The sequence below is a fragment of the Schistocerca gregaria genome, chromosome 6 (genome assembly GCF_023897955.1).
Source record: "Schistocerca gregaria isolate iqSchGreg1 chromosome 6, iqSchGreg1.2, whole genome shotgun sequence".
NCBI lineage: Eukaryota > Metazoa > Arthropoda > Insecta > Orthoptera > Acrididae > Schistocerca > Schistocerca gregaria.
Window position 1 is genome coordinate 555,898,413 of NC_064925.1, and position 21,334 is coordinate 555,919,746.

Genomic DNA, 21,334 nt, shown 5'->3' on the forward strand with positions numbered 1-21,334 from the left:
CAGTTCCTATTACTGTTCTTTTTATGCAGTAGGATAATGACGGGTGATTTCCTCTCTTCTGGTATTTCCTCTTTTTCGATATTGCCTGAAGTGTTTCTCCTCCTACCATCAACATCTCTGCCGTTATTTTATCCTCTTCTGGTGCCTTATTGTTCTTCAGTTTTTATCATTGCTCTATCTACATCTCGTTGTGTAACTTGAATGTTCGCTGCTCCTCCTTCATCCTCTGTATTAATCTCATGTGTAAAGACACTCTCTTGGTCTTCAGCATTTAATGGCTCTTCAAAATACTATTAAGATTTTTTGTTGTTGTATGTTAGAATATTTCCATCCTTATCATTAACAACTAAAGCTTCGTTTCTATGACCATTCCTCACATGTTTCAACATCTGTAACACTTCCCTGCTGTCTGATATTGTATTTCCCTTTTCGATTTCATGAATCTCATTGTTCAAGAACTTTCTTTATTCTGTTCTCAGAATCCTATTTGTTTCATTTCTTATGGCCTTGAGTAGTTCCTGTTTCACCGCACACTGTCTGTCCGGCATGTGCACCGCCCTAACTCTCTTCCTGGCCTTCACAGCTTGTTCCCATGTCTCAGTGAAACGTTTCTTCGTTGTTGTTAGCTTTTTCTGTCCTAGAATTTCATCAGCTGCTTCAGTTACAGAAGTACTTATTTCTTCCCATTGCTTGTTAACATTTCATCAGCGTGGTCTGATGCCGGTACTTCATACTTGTTACGCACTTCAGTGTTATACTGCTGGCATATATCTGGATCCTTCAGCTTCTCAATATCATACTGTCTCTTGGCCATGTTGTTCTTTTCGTTTGATAGCACAGCTGTAGCCGTAATTTGGCTATGACTAGGAAATTGTCTGAGTCTGCATCTGCTCCTCTGTACGGTCTCACATCCATCACCCACTTATTGTGCCTCTCAACTATCAGCAGATGATCTATGTGATTGACAGTGCTAACATCTGGGGAAATCCAGTAGCCTTTGTGGATCTTTTTGCGGGGAAATGATGTTGAGCTCACCACAACATTCTGACTTGACGCAAAACTGATTTACAGCCGGCCATTTTCATTTGTTTTTGCATGTAAACTCTCTTTTCCAATTGTTGGTCTATACAACTGTCCTTGCCCCACTTTGGCATTGAAGTCTCACAGAATAATCTTATGAATTCTGTTACTAATGCTCTCCACTGTTCTTTCCAGTTCATCATAGAATTTACTGTTGGTGCATATGCATTAACAAGAGTGAGGTCGCCCATCCTATGTCTAATAGTTATACACGATATCCGGGTTTCTGGATGCACTGAAGGCGTTCACTTGCCCTATCACCCAATCACTCACCACAAATCCCGTTCCATGTTCATGCTTACCATTTTCTTCACAACTTGCATAAAAGATTACTGATTTCTTCTCACTTAATATCCCTTCCAATAGCCATTTTGTTTCTTGTAATGCAGTAACTTTCGTTTTATACTCTTCTAGTTCAGAGACTACTGTCTCAACAGCTCCAAGTCTCCCCACGTGCGAACTCGTAAACCAGTGTACCTAGCCGTCTTCGACTTAAGGGGTTCCACCCTATTTCGAGGCCCTTTTGTGAGGGTTTTTGTTGGGGTAAAGTGTCTGCTGGCCGCGTTACAGGCGTTGTGAAGGTTCAGCCCACTAGTGGGACAGCCACTGTTCTACCCTGAGCTGGCAGGATTTTTTTTCAGGGTTTACTCCCTTAGGAAAGCTGGCTTCACGACGCCTCTAGAGCCTTCCCTGCCCAATTTGTTGCAGATAGAAAAGAAAAATCAAAGACGCCCTCGGGCCTTGAAACCTAATACCGTTCGGGTCGAAAAAGTAAGAGCTGGCCAAGGGAGGCTGATAGGAAAGAAAACAGAACAAGCCTGACAGAAGTAAGTGGAAGTAATGTCAAACTTAGGTAATGGCCCATGTGGTGGCCACCCACATACTCCCAATGCGGGCACCCCCTTGGGGGAGTACTCTTTGTCTGGACTCTCACCAACTGACGTGTCTGTCGTGGGTGACCCTACCAGGAGCATAGATCCCGCCGGCATTGTTCAGCGGATCACTGAGACACACAATCCTCCCCACCAACGTTAAGGCGGTAGCCCTTGAGGAGGGGGTTACTTTCTTGTGTCTGACTGGCGGAAAAAAACTGTGGCGGATGAACTTTATCAATGTGATCTGGTGTTAGCTGCAAGCCTCTTCCCAAGAACGCACTATTAATAGGCCGCACTGTGGAATTACAGCCAGCAGAACTACTTCGGCGATGAAGTGACAGTAGCAGCCTGTTCTTCATTCTCTGGTCCTCTAGTGGACAGGGAGGCAAGAGATATCGCATTGATGGCGGTATGTATAATGAAAATTGTGTGCCCCAACGTACTAGTTCGTTGCTGTATAGCATAAATCTGTTTATGGTTTCCTGTTGTTGCAGATAATAATATACAGTTGCCATTCATGGAAAACTGTACGACTGACTTATTGTACGCCTGACTGTAGTGAGGGGTCAGGTAGTTGATTTGGAGTTGTCGCTCCAGAACCATTAAGTGTTGGTTTTCGTGAAGGTGAGTGTACACTACATCTTTGTTGTCTGCGATTATCTAAGGTGTTTCTCCTTCTTCGTATGAATTCACATCTTTGTGGGAATACTATTACTTTTGTGCGATTAATTCCTCTTCTTTTTCTTTGTAGCTTTTTCACTGATGTTGCGGGGGCGACTGTGACCCAGGCTGAGCCAGGCGGTCCTGTGTGCTCCCTTGAGGCGTTCACCCTGCAAACTGGAGCATGGAGTGTAGGCAAGCTGCTAGTTTAGCAACAATATGGTGAGTGCTGACACTATTTTTCCTCTGAGTGTTCCTTTCTTACGCATGATACTTAAAAGACGCAGTATATTTTTTACTGGATTGGGTGTACTAGGTATTCCTACTTATTCCTTGAAGCAAAATAATATTATATATGGTCAATCAGTTGCAAATAACTGCTTGGTACACTGATCTAGATTTCGATACCTCAGTGGGTGTCTACACGAGACTGAAATTTTGGCAAACCATAAAAGTGCATTGCGAGAAAGGAAAGGTCAGAATTAAGAGCAGATACGCTCAATCAAAAAAGGTGCAAGTCTCCCTTGTCGATTTATTCAGTGACTTTACTGGGCGAATGCAGCCAAGGTTGAGCTCAACCCTCCTGTGCGCTTGCTCGCCCATCACCTGACACATCGGCTGCAGTCAGTATTGTGCTTCCACAACAGATTGAGCGTTACCTAATATTTCTTCTGAGTGTTTGAGGTTTTTTTTATGCGTGGTACTCGTGTTGTGGAGTCCATGACGCCATTTCCGGTTCTAAGTCTCGAGGGCTTCTGCTCACCTCGCGAATGAACGTATACATACGTGACGATATATAGTTCCTCTTCTACAATGGTTACTACTACTACTACTACTACTATTACTACTACTACTACATCTGCATACATTCCTTACACGTTGCTCTTTTTTCTAGATGCAATCAAGACTCAGAATGACATTCCATCCCAGGCCACAATGCCAGTTTCGTCTGTTGCCTGGCATGGATGCACAATAGTGAGTGAACGAATTCATATGTAATACTGGTAATTCATTATTATTGGAGAGTTATTCACGCTTACATGAATTGTTTGTGAAATATCTTTCTTCTTGTTTCTAGGTCCCGTCGGTAATAGTGAAACCATAGGAGGAGAATGATTCGACCTTTCTCCGCCCATGACACCATTTTCATCCATCAGCTCAAGTGCCTGATAAAAGTTTCTTCTTCTGGAATAACTTACCACACTTACATGCAGAGCTTATGAAATGTTTATCTAATATTGAAAAGGAAAACGCTTCCTAAGGGTCTGCAAAATTATATTTAATTTGTCATTAATCAGCTTTTGAGTTCTCAAGCCATCTTCAGGTGACAACTGAGTGTAGGAAACAAAGATAAACATTAAGTGTGAGTTACACAAACATAATTAGTACAAAATATAGCAAGATAACGGTATTTGTACGTAGGAAAACATTGCTAAATTATTTTTTCTTTACAAATACTAGATTCACACTCTAAATTCATCTCATTTTCAATCATTTGTTACATTTATCTATATATAAAACTTTATATAACCCTTTTTAGTTAATTTCATTATTATGATTTTTTCCTATGTAAATACACTGTAATTTTAGCATATTTTGTGCAGCTAATATCTGTTTATGTCGTACTTTATATTTATCTGTGTTCGTGACAATGATCTGTCACCTGGAGGTGGCCTGAGAAGCCGAAAGCCGGTTCGTGACCACATTTTCCTTTTAATAATATTGTTACGTTTTACCAAGCACCGACGGAAAATTCTGTTACTATCTTCTTTTTGTTTCTGGGTGTGCTTGATAATAATAATAACAGTAATGATGATGATCTTGAGCTATTCATAAGATAAATGGCCCACCGACAGGCAAGAATGATGTAAGGGCCATATACGATAAGCATAAAACATTACTGCAATACAATTTTTTGTTCCTGACATCGTTACACATACGAGATACTTGTCTTTTTTTTATCCTTGTATAATACTGGAGGGTGCCTTCCAGACGCAGACTTTACCCAGCAACAGCAAAAAAACCTTCTAAACCGTCATTAATGCGCCCAGTACGACCACCACGACAACACGAGGGGCCTTTGTGGCTAGGTTTTCCTTGTGCCAGTCCTGTTATGACGCCGTCAGTCCCCACATGCACGACAGTCGTGGCTTCTGCCCCCTCATTTGGAGCCGTCTACGATGCCATCGCCGAGTCTGGCGCCGTCGTGACTGCCGTCACCGCGACCAGCGCCATCTACGGTGCCATCACCTCTAGTTTTAGTCACCAGCCGGTTAGTAGCACCTCCTTCGCCAATTCTACAGGACTGGGACTGGACAAGTTCAGTGGTACGCCAGCATTATGCTACTCAGTGGCTGCATACGCATCTAGGTAGCAGGTCGCTTATGCTCCCACAGGTAATTCCACTTCGAGGTACGTACCACCTAACCTTCTCCATAACGTATGTATACCCGTTCCGGAGAGGGAGCGTCCTGAAACTCAGTCTACTATGCTGAAAACTAACATACCCTCCGTAGCAATACAGTTGTGATCACTAGATAAAGCTAGGCGACTCAATATATGAGTGGTTCTGTGATTCCATCTCGAGGGTCATACTAACCAATTTCTTCAGAAAGCTGGAAAGTGGGGCTGGTAACGCATTAAGCTTTATACGTTACTTGGGTGTCCACATCTGACTTTAACCCATTAAACCAGAGTCCAGTTATTCCAAATATGCGAAGCATATAGCACATGAAACGGTATGTATGAATGTTAAGTATCGCTATGACGAATTCTCCTTCGCATGGTCAATATTGGCTCGTGAAATGAATTATACCAAACGTCTTCAGTGTCCGTAACTATATGGAACAGTGACGCTTGTGGGCTTTTTAACTTTAATGATATCTCATTACCCATGACAACGCAGGATACACGTAAATTCGAGAGGCAGATCATGCGTTTGTGAGTTCATAGTTATACCCTGCACAAAAAAGAAAGCCAGCCAGAAGAAGTGTCCACAGTGCAGCAAAGAGAAAATTAAGTGAATCAAAAAGTTTGCGGATCACCCTACCTTCTCAAACTAGTTGGTCATTGTGAAAAACTTGTAGATTTGTTGTTATTCTCTGGGGCAACAAACAGCTCTACGTATGAATGAAGAACATGTTCCACTTACTTTCAGTCCAAAAGATTAAAAAGAAATCTGCATATTATTCTTGCTGTAGATGCTTCAAAGCTTTTACTACAAGTGAGGGTACAGAGAATCATCTGATTGACTGCTCCAACCTGGAACCAATGTGTCTGGAAATGACAACTCAGAAAGACAAGTTTCTCATGTTTAAGAATTTCTACTACCATGAGCTATGTCTCTTTGTAGTATACGCTGATTTCGAATGCCTGCTCGCTCCCTTGGTGTGCTATGAGGGTGACTCCACTGCCACCCATATAACATAAAGTGGCACGTACCATGTGCATGCGTGTATTAGGTTGTATACTCGTATGATTGAAATAAATTTGTTTCCAGATTTAGTGTTGGGGTTAATCCTGCGAGATGGTTGCTCATTGAGCTCGAAAAACTTGGTTGGCATGTTTGGGATTGCAGTCTTTCTAGGCGTATTCCACTGGTGAATTCTTCTTGGGTTATAAGCCGAGTGGTGGCGTCGTCTTGTCGTAACGTTTCAATGGGCTTCGTATCCATCATCTTCTGGGATATTATTCACATGTATGGCACCAACACTGCCAAGACTAACTCGCAGGAGAATAAAGCGTTATATGAGAAACCCATGAAATGCCATATTTGTGGACAGCTGTCTGGAGTAGAAACTTCTCACAGAGACAACAGCCATCTAACTGGGAAGTTCCTCGTTGCAGCACACATTCCATGCAATATGAGCTACGAACTGCCACGACACATATTTATATTTTTCAGCAATTTGAACAGATAGAATACCCATTTCATCATTCAGCACTTGCATGATTTCGGTTTACGCAATGATCCAGTCAGTCTCCTACCTGCGGTCTTTGAGAATACATTTCTTTCTCCAAGTGGTTGACAATGAACGTCATCTCAACTACATCTACATCCATACTCCGCAAGCCACCTGACGGTGTGTGGTGGAGGGTACCTTGAGTACCTTTATCGTTTCTCCCTTCAATTCCAGTCTCGTATTGATCGTGGAAAGAAGGATTGTCGGTATGCCTCTCTGTGGGCTCTAATGTCTCTCATTTTATCCTCATGGTCTCTTCGCCAGATATACGTAGGAGGGAGCAATATACTGCTTGACTCTTCGGTGCAGGTATGTTCTCGAAACTTCAACAAAAGCCTGTAACGGGTTACTGAGCGTCTATCCTGCAGAGTCTTCCGCTGGAGTTTATCTATCATCTCCGTAACGCTTTCGCGATCACTAAATGATCCTGTAACGAAGCGCGCTGCTCTCCGTTGGATCTTCTCTATCTCTTCTATCAACCCTATCTGGTACGGATCTCACACTGCTGAACAGTATTCAATCAGTGGGCGAACAAGCGTACTGTAACCTACTTCCTTTGTTTTCGGATTGCATTTCCTTAGGATTCTTCCAATGAATCTCAGTTTGGCGTCTCCTTTACTGACGATTAATTTTATTTGGTCATTCTACTTTAAATCACTCCTAATGCCTACTCCGAGATAATTTATGGAATTAACTGCTTCCAGGTGCTGACCTGCTACATTGTAGCCAAATGATTAAGGATCTTTCTTTCTATGTATTCGCATCACATTACATTTGTCTACATTGAGATTCAATTGCCATTCCCTGCACCATGCGTCAATTCGCTGCAGATCCTCCTGCATTTAAGTACAATTTTTCATTGTTGCGACCTCTCGGTACACCACAGCATCATCCGCAAAAAGCCTCAGTGAACTTCCGATGTCATTCACAAGGTCATTTATGTATATTGTGAATAGCAACGGTCCTATGACACTCTCCTGCGGCACACCTGAAATCACTCTTACTTCGGAAGACTTCTCTCCATTGAGAATGACATGCTGCGTTCTGTTATCTAGGAACTCTTGAATCCCATCACACAATTGTTCTGATAGTCCATATGCTCTTAGTTTGGTCATTAAACGACTGTGGGGAACTGTATCGAACGCCTTGCGGAAGTCAAGAAACACGGCATCTACCTGTGAACCCGTGTCTATGGCCCTCTGAGTCTACACTGCTTCATAAACTTGCTGAAATGATGTGTCAGGAGAAATTGTATCTCATTAGAACTACATTTTCTGATGCACATTTTCTGATGACGCAAAATTTCAGTTCGTGCTGAAGAAGGGGGTCTTTCCTTACGAATATGTGGATTTGATGCCGAAGCTAAACAAAGCCTTCTTGCCCGACATATCCTTTGTCACCAGTAATCTCATAGGCAGTGCCGTAATAGGTATAGTAGATGCAGGGTATAGTATTAAAAGGAGTATGCAGAGCTGTATATGGACACAGATGTGCGACTACTGGCGGATATTGTCGAGCAGAAACCGAGTGCATGCATGACCACATACACTCTGCATTCTGTTACATCTACCAGGGTTTCGTGGGACGCCTTGTTCAAGAGCACATGTGTTCTTATTGAATTATTGATTGATGTCGACATGATGTTCTTCTGTAATGTAGAATTTATGGGGGCTTTTTTACCATTGGATCCACAGGCAAAGCCAAGGCGGATATCACGTGAATGGGTGAACAGTTCAAAGCATCTGACACCGAGTTACACCGTGGAATATTCTTCTAGACCGTATGACATGTGATTAGCCTCTATGCCAAGACCGCTTAGTCTCACACTACAATTCCTTGCCCCAACTGATAGCAATGTTGGGGGGGGGGGGGGAGGTGGGACAGAGACACAAGATGCGCAACAGTGACTTGCAGCAGAGCATTAGTTTTGGAGTGGTGCTGCTTAAAGTTATCCATGTAAAACGTTCAAATGTGTGTGAATTTCTAAGGGAGCAAACTGCTTAGGTCATCGGTCTATAGACTTAAACACTACTTAAACTAACTTATGCTAAGAACGACACACACACCCACGTCCGAGGGAGGACTCGAAACTCCGGCGGGAGGGGCCGCGCAGTCCATTACATGACGCGTCAAACCGCGCGGCCAATCCGCGCCTGTCATCCGTGACATCTCCTTCAAGCAGGCACTCTGGTTAAAGCAATATACTGATGTTAATACCGATCAGAATGCTCTTGAAATGTGTACCGTTTGCAATGACTTTTTTTTAATTGATGAGTAGTGCAATTTCTGCTAATCAACGGGGAATTTAATGATCACCGCAAAAATCGTTTTGTTTACCGCAGATAGGGGCGTTGTGACGCACAGAATTATATCGCCAGCCGAAATATTAAATGGGTCACGATTTTCAATGAAGGATTATTCGCCGGCCAGGCTGGCCGTGCCGCTCTAGGCCCTTTAGTCAGGTATCGCGCGACCGCTACGGTCGCAGGTTCGAATCCTGCCTCGGGCATGGATGTGTGTGATGACCTTAGATTTGCTAGGTTTAAGTAGTTCTAAGTTCTAGGGGACTGATGACCTCAGAAGTTAAGTCCCATAGTGCTCAGAGACATTTGAACTATTTTTGAAGGATTAGTCGCTCTGGAGATGACTAAAGATTCCATAAAATTCACGAAACCTGTTGGTATGTGTAAACTGGACCATTCCAAATTAAACATGTACCGATTTCATTATGACGTTGCGAAGCACAAGTTCGCTGATCGGAAGTTACTTTATATGGATACAGATAGTTCTATCGACTGGATGAAAGGTTGCAATCCATATAAAGTAATTAGGTACTACTCTAAGAATTCTACACCACTGGACATGCGGTCGATAAACCTTATAGCGTTTTATGTCAAAACAAGACGTTTATCGTTGTGCTGAAGGAAAAGATGAATGGTTCGCAGGTAGTGGAGTTTGTGGGTCTTAAATCCAAAATGTGAGCATATCGTAGAGAAACAGGTGCCACCAAAGATTTCCTAAAGGCATGCATCACGGAGCCTCCATGGCTCTAATGACTGATGATTATTTGGAGTGCCTCCTACCTAGAGAGGATTCTTCTTCTCCACATATGGTGTACCAAGCGAGCATTTGGTTGTGAGACCATGATGTGAAAACTGTTTCGAAACTTACAATCGATCTGTTGCATCGTGACAACAAACTATTCATCTGTGAGCATAGTATTGACACTATCTTGTACTCAAACTATTCGCTTGAATGACTGAGTTTGTGATTGAGGTATTCGTTTGTAATTAGCGAGCATGTGTATTCTGCATAGTTGCATGAATCGTGTGTCGCTGTTCTGTAAATATGTGTGTATATATGAGTGTGTGTATGGTGTTCAACTGTGTGCGTATGTAAAAACTATATAATTTTCCGGTGTACATTTCACTGTGTGTATCTGTATATACAGTTATTTCTACATCTGCTGTTATGTGTTCCAGTATTATTAGTGTATATATATATATTTTCATTTGTCTGGCATTCTCTATTCTACACCAAAGACGATATGTACATTACAATGAATCTGAAATATTGTATAAAAGAGAGATTCTCTCTAAAATTGTGAAAGATAACAAGTGAATTAGAAAAACAAAAGAATTTCTGATGATATGATAGGCATGCAAGACGTACTTTATAGTCGTACGCAATGTATCTAGGCATAAAGAGAACAAAAACGTGGAACTCTGTTCAATACTATGTATCACTGTAAGAAATGAATTTTGTAAATATCTAGTGAATAAACCAGAAAAACTGTTAAATATATAACTCTCTTTTGATCTTTTAATCTACAAAAGAAATGTATAATATAGTTAGGGTAGTACGATGACATGCAAAAGTGCACAGCCATTATAGAGCTTATAGTCAGCAGTAAGGGACATACAGCAAAATGTCATGGTCATGTGGCTCATAGCGTCTGCACCAAAACATTACTGTTCTTGTACAGACACAATGAACAACATGATCTTGGTATTTTGCTGTATGCCCGTTATTGTTGACACTGGCAAGTATTGCGATATTATAATCTTCTGAAAAGAAATTTAATTTCTTTTATGCAACTGGTTGTTTATTATTTCGTTACAGTCAGTTGGTAATGGAGGCACCCTCATATTGTTTTCTCTTAGTCCAAGTTCACACACTACTAACGGACCTACAACTGGACTGCATGTTTACCTGAAAACAAAAATTATAAATAATTTTTCTCAGGTCATTTATTTTCTGTTTTAATTTGGGATTCGGTTCTAGGGCAGATAAACATATGTAAGTATCCATGCATTTCTTTACCTACATCAGGCACTGGTGATACAGCATACACTCTCTGCACAACTTCACAACACATATCGAAGGTTTTTGTGTATACATCCGCAATAGTGTCCTCATTATCTGCTTTGAAAGAGAATACAAACGTAGCGAAAATATCCATGAACATAATCCCACCAACCTATATGGCGCACATCAAGTTTGTGATAGTCGCTTTCTGTAAATGGATGATATTTAACCTATCCCCATCACTCATAATTGAAACAGTTTTCTCGTAGTCAAGGACAAACACTTAGTGACAACTCAGCGACACAGTGGGTGCAGTTTGATCGTTGAATAGAGAAGTTACTTTGAGAAATTCTCACATAACTGCCTCACAGCATAACATTCTTCCCAATAACCTGTGGAGTTTTAATCACTGTCAGAGTATTAAACTCACGACCTGTGGAGAGGCACAGGACTAAACTTTATCACTCACCGTTAGATTGTAGATAACAGTGAATGCAAACACTTCAGTCCGTGCCTTGTGCCACTGTACCCGCACAGATGGTGGTGCAGACGTAGGTGATAGCGCTAACTCGCAATCGTAGAACAAGAGTTCTTTTATACAGTCAGGTGGCATGGAACCGGAGGACGACTGCTGACGCTGCTGCATCAGAGGCTCAAAGGTGGACGGAATAGGCAGTGGGAACGTAAAGACTATCAAGTCAGGTAAGTGTGGCGGAAATTCGAATGGGTCCCGTAAATCGGGCTTGCCAACTGAATTATAATCAGGAATCCACTGAACTGCAGGAGCAGGAAAAAAAATTATGAAAATAGCTAATAATAATAATAATAATAATAATAATAATAATGATGATGAAAAAGAGAAGGAGGAATTAATACTTATATTCGAATGAAACATTTTTCCTCTTTTTATTCTCCACAGAGTCGGTGGATGATGATCTTGGCCACTTCATGATGGTTGCTCGGATGTAGGTTCACATTAAGAATACGAGCTCTGGAGATGCTAGGGAGCAGTGGAGGTGGTGGTAGTGGTGCTGTTGGTGGGGGAACGAACGATAGCAGCACAGTGGGAGCTGCCGGGGTGGGTCATGAATTACCGTCGTCAAAAATCACAGTTATCGCTTTGAGCTGAAAATATTGAACATCTGAGTAATCGTGTACCTACAAGGCCGCCATTTTTCCCATAAATTGTGATAATTAACATGACTGTAATTGCCCATTGTGTATGGCCTAATTAAACGAAATATGCATCCAAGTCAATACTGTTTACGTGCTGGACATTAAATTAAGCTAGCGCCAGTGGGTGGTTTATTTATGTAAGGAGAACAGTGCCCTACATTTGATCACAACCACCCTTGATCCATTACCGTTCATCACTATATTTGTTATGTTGAAAGCCCTACCGATCTGTTGTCGACAGTACAGCGTATCATCACGATGCAGTCGGGCTACAATAAAGAATCTGTAATATGAAGTCCATGCTTTCTGGAGTTCATTTTCCTATCGATCTGGGATTCACCTATAATAAAACTACTGTACTAGTATACTAAAACATGAATTTTAAAGGATATTGGCAGTAACAACATAGACTGACACATGCTTCACATTGCCATATTTTTGTAGAAAATACTCTTGCATTTATTACACTTTGTGCAAAAGTATCAATTACATCACATAAGGTTGTAATATAGTGTCATTGTTTATTTTTTACGTTTATGTTATTCTGCCAGAAGCTATGGAGACGGTATGACTGTTATTGTTACTACGAGTAATAACGTAACGGAAATAGTTAGAACATGAACTAATACTTATCTCTAACCTAATACTTCTAATTTTGAAGTGCTCTTGCCGGTTTGTCACCTCTAGTCCCACCAAAGGGAAGGAAACATAAGTACTGAGGAAAAGGGAGTTTGCAATAACTTGTTTCGAGAAACACTCTAATGATCTTCGGTAATAAAATGGGCGTTCGGCGTCATGATTGTGTGCTCGAAACATTATTCTGCTGCCTTTCCTTCTGAAACACAAACCTACGATGTCTTTTGCATTATCCTTGATCAAGAGCAGCTCAGATATTCATGTTTCAGTAATTTTTAGTTATAGATATCCACAATTTATGGGTTACACTGCCTACGTGCCATTTAAAGCGAGAAGAAATAATGCCTCCATCTATAGCACACTGCAAAACTTGGAATCACGAATAATTAATACTCGTCCTTCGTTTCACAAATTAGGAACGGATATCTCCGCAATGCAAGCTATAAGCTTGCAGACGTAAGTCACGACTTACAGTGAGTATAAAGGAATGAGATGGAACGGGGAACATGTCGTTAGCACAGAGAATGACAGACAGAGTAAGAAAGTGCTTTGATGGACACCAAACGACAATAAAATACCAAGACGTTGATGCACTGTAAGAAGGGGAGATGACATCAAAACAAACTGAATGCCTTAGTTCACAGAGGAGCTGTTTATCCAGCAGTTAATGTCACAGGTGTTAGCTGTGATGAAGAAGCGGTTAGTTCACAACAGGATTGTTTTTAAGAGACTTATAGACCATGACACCGAAGAAAAGTCATAATTAATACTATCCATAGTTAGATGATGGGTTAACTAACTTTCTGTTTTCACTGCTGATAGTTCTGCATCTACACAGCACACGTACTGTGAGATCCACCTTGTACCGCTACAAGTCATTTCCTTTCATGTTTCATTTGCAAATGGGGCGAGGGGAAAACGACTGCCTGCACACCTGCATATGAGCCCTAATTTCTCATGAGATCCTTACGCGAAATGTACGGTAACGTCAGCGGAAGCGTTTTGCAGTCATCTTCAGAAGTCGATTTTCTAAATTTTCTCAACAGTGTTTCGCAAAAAGTTCATCGTCTTCTTACAGGAATTCCCATTTGTGTTCACGGGGCGTCTCTGTACTGGTTCCTAATCCATTAACGCATCTCTGAGTTGCTCCGATACCTTCAATTAATACCATGGTTGGGATCCCAAGCACTCCAGCAGTACTCAATAGTGGGTCGCACTAATTATATGCGGTATCACTTGCACAAGAGCTACACATTCCTAACAAATAAAGCCAAGTCCACCATTCCCGTTCCCCACTACACCTCTTACGAGCATATTCCATTTGAAAGCGCTTTCCAAAGTTTTGCCTAGCTATGTAATCGGCGTGGCACGGCACTAACACTGTATTCGAACATTATGGGATCCTTTTTTCTGCTCAATCTGCATGTACCTACATTTTGCTACACTTAGATGAAAGTGCCATTGATCACACCAACTACAAATTTCTTCTGAGTCACCTTGTATCCTCCTGCAGACCCTAAGTGGCGACAAGTTCCCGTACACCACCCGTCAGTCAGATCATTTACGTATGTAGACATTAATAGCAGTCCTACCACACTTCCCTGGGGCACTCCTAAAGATATCCTTGTTTCTGATGAACACTCATTGTCGAGGACAATGTACTGGGTTCTATTAAGAACCTTTCAGACCACTCACATGACTGAAAACCAATTACGTAAGCACGGACCTTCGTTAATAGGCTGGATTTGGGCTCCATTTCAAATGGTTTCTGGAATAGTGGAAATATGGAACCTGCCATTTTCCCTTCATTCGTGGTTGTCTCGATGTAGAGTGAGAAAAAGGAAAGCTGAGTTTGACACAGCTGACGCTTTCTAAATCCTTTGTAACTGTTGTACAGGAACTTCTCTGTCTCAAGGAAATATATTACGAGGACGTGGTAAAAAGTAATGCCACCGAATTTTTATGTTAAAATTGTTAAGGGATTTTTGAATAAAACGAACGTTATTAATATTCAACACCTTCATTCATCATGTCCCATGTCTGAAGCTTTCTGCCGCCAGAGAGCTCCAAGATGTACTATGTGACATTGGGTTGTGTGACTTGAGAATGCCGATGCGTGAGAAGAAGCGCACTCTAGTTACAGTGGCATGTCACACGCGAAACCTGGAACAAGCTGACGCCTTGGTTTCGCTGTCATCGATCGGCCCCCATAGAGTCCCGGCTTGGCCCCAACCGATCTTCGGCTGTTTCAAAAACATAACAGAACTCCTTCGAAGACTTCACTTTGATAGTGATAAACCGGTACAAGCAGTGGTGATGTGGCTCTGTCAACAAGATCAAACATTCTACAGTGACGTTATCAGCCAGCTGGTGTCTCGTTGGCACAAATGTATTCGTCGTCAGGGTGACATTGTTTACTGTGTGTACATCAAGAAAAGTGATTTAAAATCTTAATAACATTAGTTTTATTTAAAACACTTTCAGAGTTTCCACTTAAAAATTCTGAGGCATTACTTTCAGCATGCCGTCTTATTTTCGAACTTAGAATATACTAAACACTTCTGGAACAAACTGACGTTAAAAATTTTGTGGGTCCGTTCGTTTAACCTTGCTATATATTAGAGCTGAAATAGTTGGGTTGAAACTCATTCAGTAAAGCTAAGTGCGACTTTTACCTTAGTAGTTTCGCGTGGTGTATATCACGATTCAATATACTTCCAGTCCAATATAGAGCCACTGGAGGAGAAATGAGCGGCTGTATCTATTTATTTCCTTATATTATGGCCCTACACAGCCCTACTCACTTCCCTTCATCAATTTTGTATCAACGCGAAAACAGGCAAAAGAGAGCAATTGTGAAGTCGCTGCAGTACGGCCCGGGTGTTTGATAGTCCTTAATGATATGAGGTGGTGTTGCCGACTCAGACGTCTGGGCAGGCAATGCTGGGACGAAACATTGTTACTTGACAGACTGGTCTAACCACCGTTTTCGTATTCATCGTCATCCCCCGCCCTCCGCCCGCCTAATGCCCGAGCCGGAACCTTAGAACATAGGGAGCCACTTAGGGCATTGAGGTCCTGGCGGCTGGACAGGTAAGGTGTGTCTCTGGTAAGCGCTCTCAGAATTTTTGGGAGATAGGTCCATGGCCATTATGTGCCTTTTTCAGTTTCAAGCGATAGGTCGTAAACTTTCCTAGGGGTATGTTAGCTATCCATCAGTTGTGTGGATTATGAGATGTTTAGTGTCGAGTTGCGTGTGAAAAGTAGTAATTTTAATTTTCTTTGGGATCCACGTCCTTGATCTTTTGGGATTAATCAAACCATATGTTCCTTTCTCCATCTCTTACCACTGTAGAACTATTACAAAATGCTATATTCAGTGTGATGAAGTACAACTTCTGTGTGAATCTTTGAAAATTTTACTACTTTTATTTATGATCCACATCTTTGGTATTGTGGCATTTAGCTGACCACACGATCCTTAGGCTATTTCCACCCCCTTGTGGCCGTCCCACCTGCTTTTATTTATTTGTCGATTGTGTTTGTTCATTGTCCTCTGTGTCCTCGTACGGCGTTGCTACACTGGCTGTAAAATGGGTGCTGGACTCTGGGACTGTCTACTTTAAATGATGTAGCCGACAGATGCAGAGTTACGTTTTACAGTACTTTAATTTTCACTTTGCACAACCCCCTAATAATACACAGTTATATGCCCAGTGCACTCCTGTTCAACTTTTGGTAAGACTCGTTAATAGTTAGCAGGCGAAACTCCACGTACTGCTACAAAAGTTTTGCTGTTGAACATCTACGAGCAGTAGAACCTAACCACAAAGTTCACAGTTCTTTAAGATTAATCAGGTATGTATGGAGGAGACACTGTCTTTACACACGGCCTAATTGTTTAACACTTGTTCCAGAGTTAATTGTAAGCATTGTTGGTGTTCTAACAAGGACAGGTTCCTCGTCTGAAACTCGGCCGTGAACTGACTCACTCGTCACCAAAAATCGGGCACTGATATATCATAATAATAATCGGCACTGAAACTACACGTTGTTCGAAGTTTAATTTACAGAAATTAACTCATTAAATGAACTGAATACATGGAAAAATTGGTTCTTTTTAGACGTTTCTTCTACTACGAGGGTTATGCCAAATTATTTGTTTAAATCATGACATTAAAAACATAGTTATGCAGACAATACTATTAACAAAACTATTTATTACCTGTACTTTGGAATTATTGAAGTGCAGGTTTTGCTAACCTGTTTATGAACAGAGCCAAATAGGTACTTCGAGATTACTAAAATTTCGTCTTCCAAATGTTTATAACTACTGTAGAATTTATAGTTAGATAAACATCAACAATAGAATTTAAGTTACGAAACAATTTGTGATTTCGCCCTATAATGGAGGTTACTAACTAGAAATAATCAAAATAAATTAGAAAATACATACATAAAACCAAACACAAAATTTGATGTGATGTTATTTATTATAGATCTGAGGGCCAATCTTTCTCTCTTACGGAAATGCAGATTATATTCACGTATGGCAATAATAATTAGTTAAAAGTAAGAAAACTAATTTAAGAAGGCAGATGGCAAAACTAGAGGGGAATTAAAATAATCCCTGCTTGCTTCGTCACACACTATATAAAGACTATTAGATGATTGAGTGTGTTATAATAATCATGATCTCACACAATTTGCTTCTGGAGGCTCGTAATCTTAACTTGCTCTCTTTGTTGCTATTGTGCCCCTCAGTCATGCATGTGTGCTCCTAACTATCCTAGAACAGTTCTTAATTGATTCTGTGTGCTATATGAGTATTAAACATAATGATATGCAACTACCACGTGAAGTCTCGCATTTCTGAATAATCTTTTTGTGATCGATACCATAAAATTGGCCTATGATCAATGAGGTGCTCATTTTATATATTACTGTTTGGAGCTTGAGCAGAGTATTTCCAACATTTTGCTTCACCGGTGCATCTGTGGCTCAAGTCTTACTGTTTCAACTGCTTTTCCCATATTTTGTTTTCATTACCTGGTATCGAGATTACGTTTGAAGTTACTTTATTACTATATCTTCGTCATTTACCAGCTATGGCTGCACAGACTGCGTCACAAATACAATGTTTATCAACTAACATTTATACAACACCATATACAAAATCTATATTACAAATAAAAGAAAATATTTATGCAGTGCACAAAACACACACAGAACATAGAGGGAATGGAATATACTTAAACAGGAAAGTAGTACTTCATAGCAGCAAATGAAAATACCATAAAGCAAAATGTTTACAAGTCTATGTGGATCACACACACAAAGTTTCATTTTGGCAAAATATGTACTTTAAGTAAAACACAAAATTACAAAATTAAATGTGCAGTTATCATAAAAAGAAGATTAAATTTAGGCAAAATTATATATAAAACATAATAATATTTATTATTTTGTCCATTCACTATAATCGCTGTTGAAAAACTTTTCCAAGGAATATAGTGGATGTGCTTTCAAGTCCTGAGCATTTTTTTCCGAAATAATTCAGGTGGCAGGGATTTCACTTCTGGAGGCAGTTGATTGTGCATTTTTAGGGCGAGTGTTGGAAAGCTATCTTGTGTACTTGATAGGCGACACCTTGGCACTTCAGTGTTCCTCTTACAGCGAGTGTGATGATTATGTATTTCTTGTCTTATGCTAAAATTCCTTTGATTTTCTTTTATATAAATGAGGCAGAAAAACATATACTGGCTAAAAACAGTCATTACGCATAGCCTGGTGAAAACAGGCTTACAGTGGTCCAGTCTTTGGCTGGAGGATATGATCCTGATGATGGCTTTTTTTGGTAATAGCAACACATCTTTGCTGCCTGAGGAGTGTCCCCACAACAACAGTCCATAGCTAATGTGGCTGTGAAAGTGCGCATGGTAGACTATTGTGAGAAACTGGTAAGTTATTACCCTCTTCAGCTTCTTCAGGAGGTATATAACACGAGGAAGTTTGGTGCATACATATGCAATGTGATCATTCATGGAGAGTTTGCTGTCAATCTTGAAGCCCAGTACTCTGACAGTCTCCATGTTTTCTTAGTCTTCAATGTTGGTTAGACTGCATATCAAATGTTGGGTATTTTCTTCATTGATATTCATTTTGTTTATTATGAACCATTCCTTTATTTCTTCGAACATTAAATTTGATGCACCAAGAGCTTCTGCGGCTCTATGTCGTTGGCAATAAGGGTAGTGTCATCTGCAAACTGCAACATTTGACTATTACAGCTCATATCATTGACATATTTGAGGAATAGGAGAGGTCCTAAGACTGATCCTTGGGGCACTCCATGTTCCAGCTTGTGTTCAAGAGAAGTTGCTACATACACTGATATTACCTGCTTTCGGTTTTCCAAATAAGAGTGGAGTGTTGACAGAACAAAACCCCTACACCATAGCATCCTAGCTTGGCTATTAGTGTTGTGTGTGAGATGCAGTCAAAGGCTTTGCTGAGGTCACAGAGTGTCAGTGCCACACACTCGCTCTCTCTTCAAAACTCTGGCGAATTATTTTCAATAGGTCCAGTGTGGCAGTCACTGTTGATCTCCCTTTGCGGAATCCGTGCTGTGTGTTTGGGAATAAGTGGTTTTCCTCAAAGTAACTCAGTTGAAGCGTGCGTGAGTACAATCAGTTTTAGATCCCATAATCAGCTTTTCTGACCCCGCACTGGCGCACCGCAAAGCTCAATAACTTTGTGGGAATATACCGCTGGATGTTTGAGATAATGAATGTTTCCTTGATTACGACGCCGAGTATAATTACCGCTTCCTGTCCACCGATCCGTACTATGCAATGTTAAAGGAAGCAAAACTTCGTCTTTTTGTTCTGAGCATAAAGGATCATTTTTATCATAAACATTTCTTTGTGTATTGAAAATTAATTAATAGTGCTTAAGCTTACAGCTTGTCAAATTTGGCTTACCTGATAATGAAAGAGTTCAAATTAAATGCAGCCAGTCTGAATGCTAATTAACCTGGGACACTTCTGTCCTCCCTGTAAGTAAATTAAAGGAACTATTTGTTACGAAATGATATAGAGCGCAAATGACAGAAGGAAACGATTACTGGTATTAACAAAGATAGGATATATTCTAAGTTCAAGTGCCATATCCACCAATTCTTAAATGCTTGTAATTATTCATGCAGTTCAACATCGTTCTTATCCGTGAGTAACTAAATAATTTAGTAATTACCAAATCACATTTTTTGTCGGGCGTAGCCTTCGATTCTGGGCTAAAAGTGGTGCAAGATACGTACTGAAAGTGTATCTCGCGCATTTAAATGCTAAGAGGGAGATAGAAAATATAATGAAATCAAAGCAAGACTGTACTCATATTCCTATTTGGACGTGCAGCCTAGTCTCAAGACAGGTACACTAACGTTACAAAGTCACATGCGCTTTTTCCATGGTACTACTGCGTATTACTGACATCTCTCATACATTTCCGAAAGTCATCTTCAATCAGCTGCTTCGAATAATCTGTTGTTCCTAACTGTTTCGATTGCCATATGTCTTCGTTACGTATTACATATTTTTGATATCTACATCTGTGTAGATACATAAATTACCCTAAACCCGGTTTACTTAAGGGCAAAGCTTCAAACAGAACATCGAAACCTAGTATATATTTAGTTCCTGATATTTACGTTCTGCAGAGTAAGTTCGACTGTCATACATGCATCCACACAGATACTATGAGTGATAAGCTTCTTGTCCTTGAAGATGGTGTGTGACTGTCGAAACTGATAATAATAAAAAAATGGAGTGACTAATGTCGGTACAGAATCATTCGCGTTTAATATTTGCAACCTATGGGGTACCACCTACTGAAAATATTTGTCCCGCACTTTCTATGTACATCTAGGACATCAAGTTTTGCATGGGTCACTATTCTGTTTCAGGTCACGGGAGCAACGTTCCGAATGGAATTCGTTGATGGACAGCTTGTTTCCATCGGGAGCAGCTCACACTACGGCTTCGCCACAGATGGAAAGCGAAAAGCCAAAATTGTGGGGCTGTCCACCCGCACCCATGTGCAAGAACTACCGGCATTAATTTTAACACCTTTTATCAGGTTTTTAGGCGTGCATTTCCGATTATAGTGATCTACTGTCACTGGTAAATGGCTAAATCGTATACTGTAACCGGAGTACTAAATCATTTTGTCCTTTATTTTTTATTTATTTGCTTTTGCAATGAATTTTGTTCAGTAACACTGTAATGTCTCACTCCGCCCAGGCTCTGTTTTAATACCTATGGCCCTTTTATTGTCATACATATATTAATATTTACATTTTAATGCCAGATATATTATTACTTTCAAGACAGCGTAATAAAAGAACTATATGTGATACTTGTGTGTGTTTGGCTCTCTTTTTAATACGTGAATATCAGTCCCATATGCCTATCACAGACTTAAATGAAAGATGAGGACGACATAGTCCACATGTGGTAGTCATCGAAAACAGAGTAGTTTGTGTAAGTTCAGTTAAATAGATGAGAAATAATGAGAGGCTGTTATGTAATCGAAAATGGGATCATTTTCAGCAGTAGGCTATTGTGAAATCCTACTGAG

General features: G+C 40.5%; 1 protein-coding gene across 1 annotated transcript in view; it reads left to right on the forward strand.

Annotated features, from left to right (window-relative positions):
* The window catches only part of LOC126278484 (uncharacterized), a 92,232-nt gene extending 71,120 nt beyond the window's left edge, over nucleotides 1-21,112 (forward strand). The window contains exon 5 of the mRNA XM_049978640.1: nucleotides 20,661-21,112. Within this exon, the coding sequence (XP_049834597.1) occupies nucleotides 20,661-20,814 (154 nt within the window). The 3' untranslated portion in view covers nucleotides 20,815-21,112. The remainder of the gene's footprint in view (nucleotides 1-20,660) is intronic.
* Nucleotides 21,113-21,334: the final 222 nt, after the last annotated feature.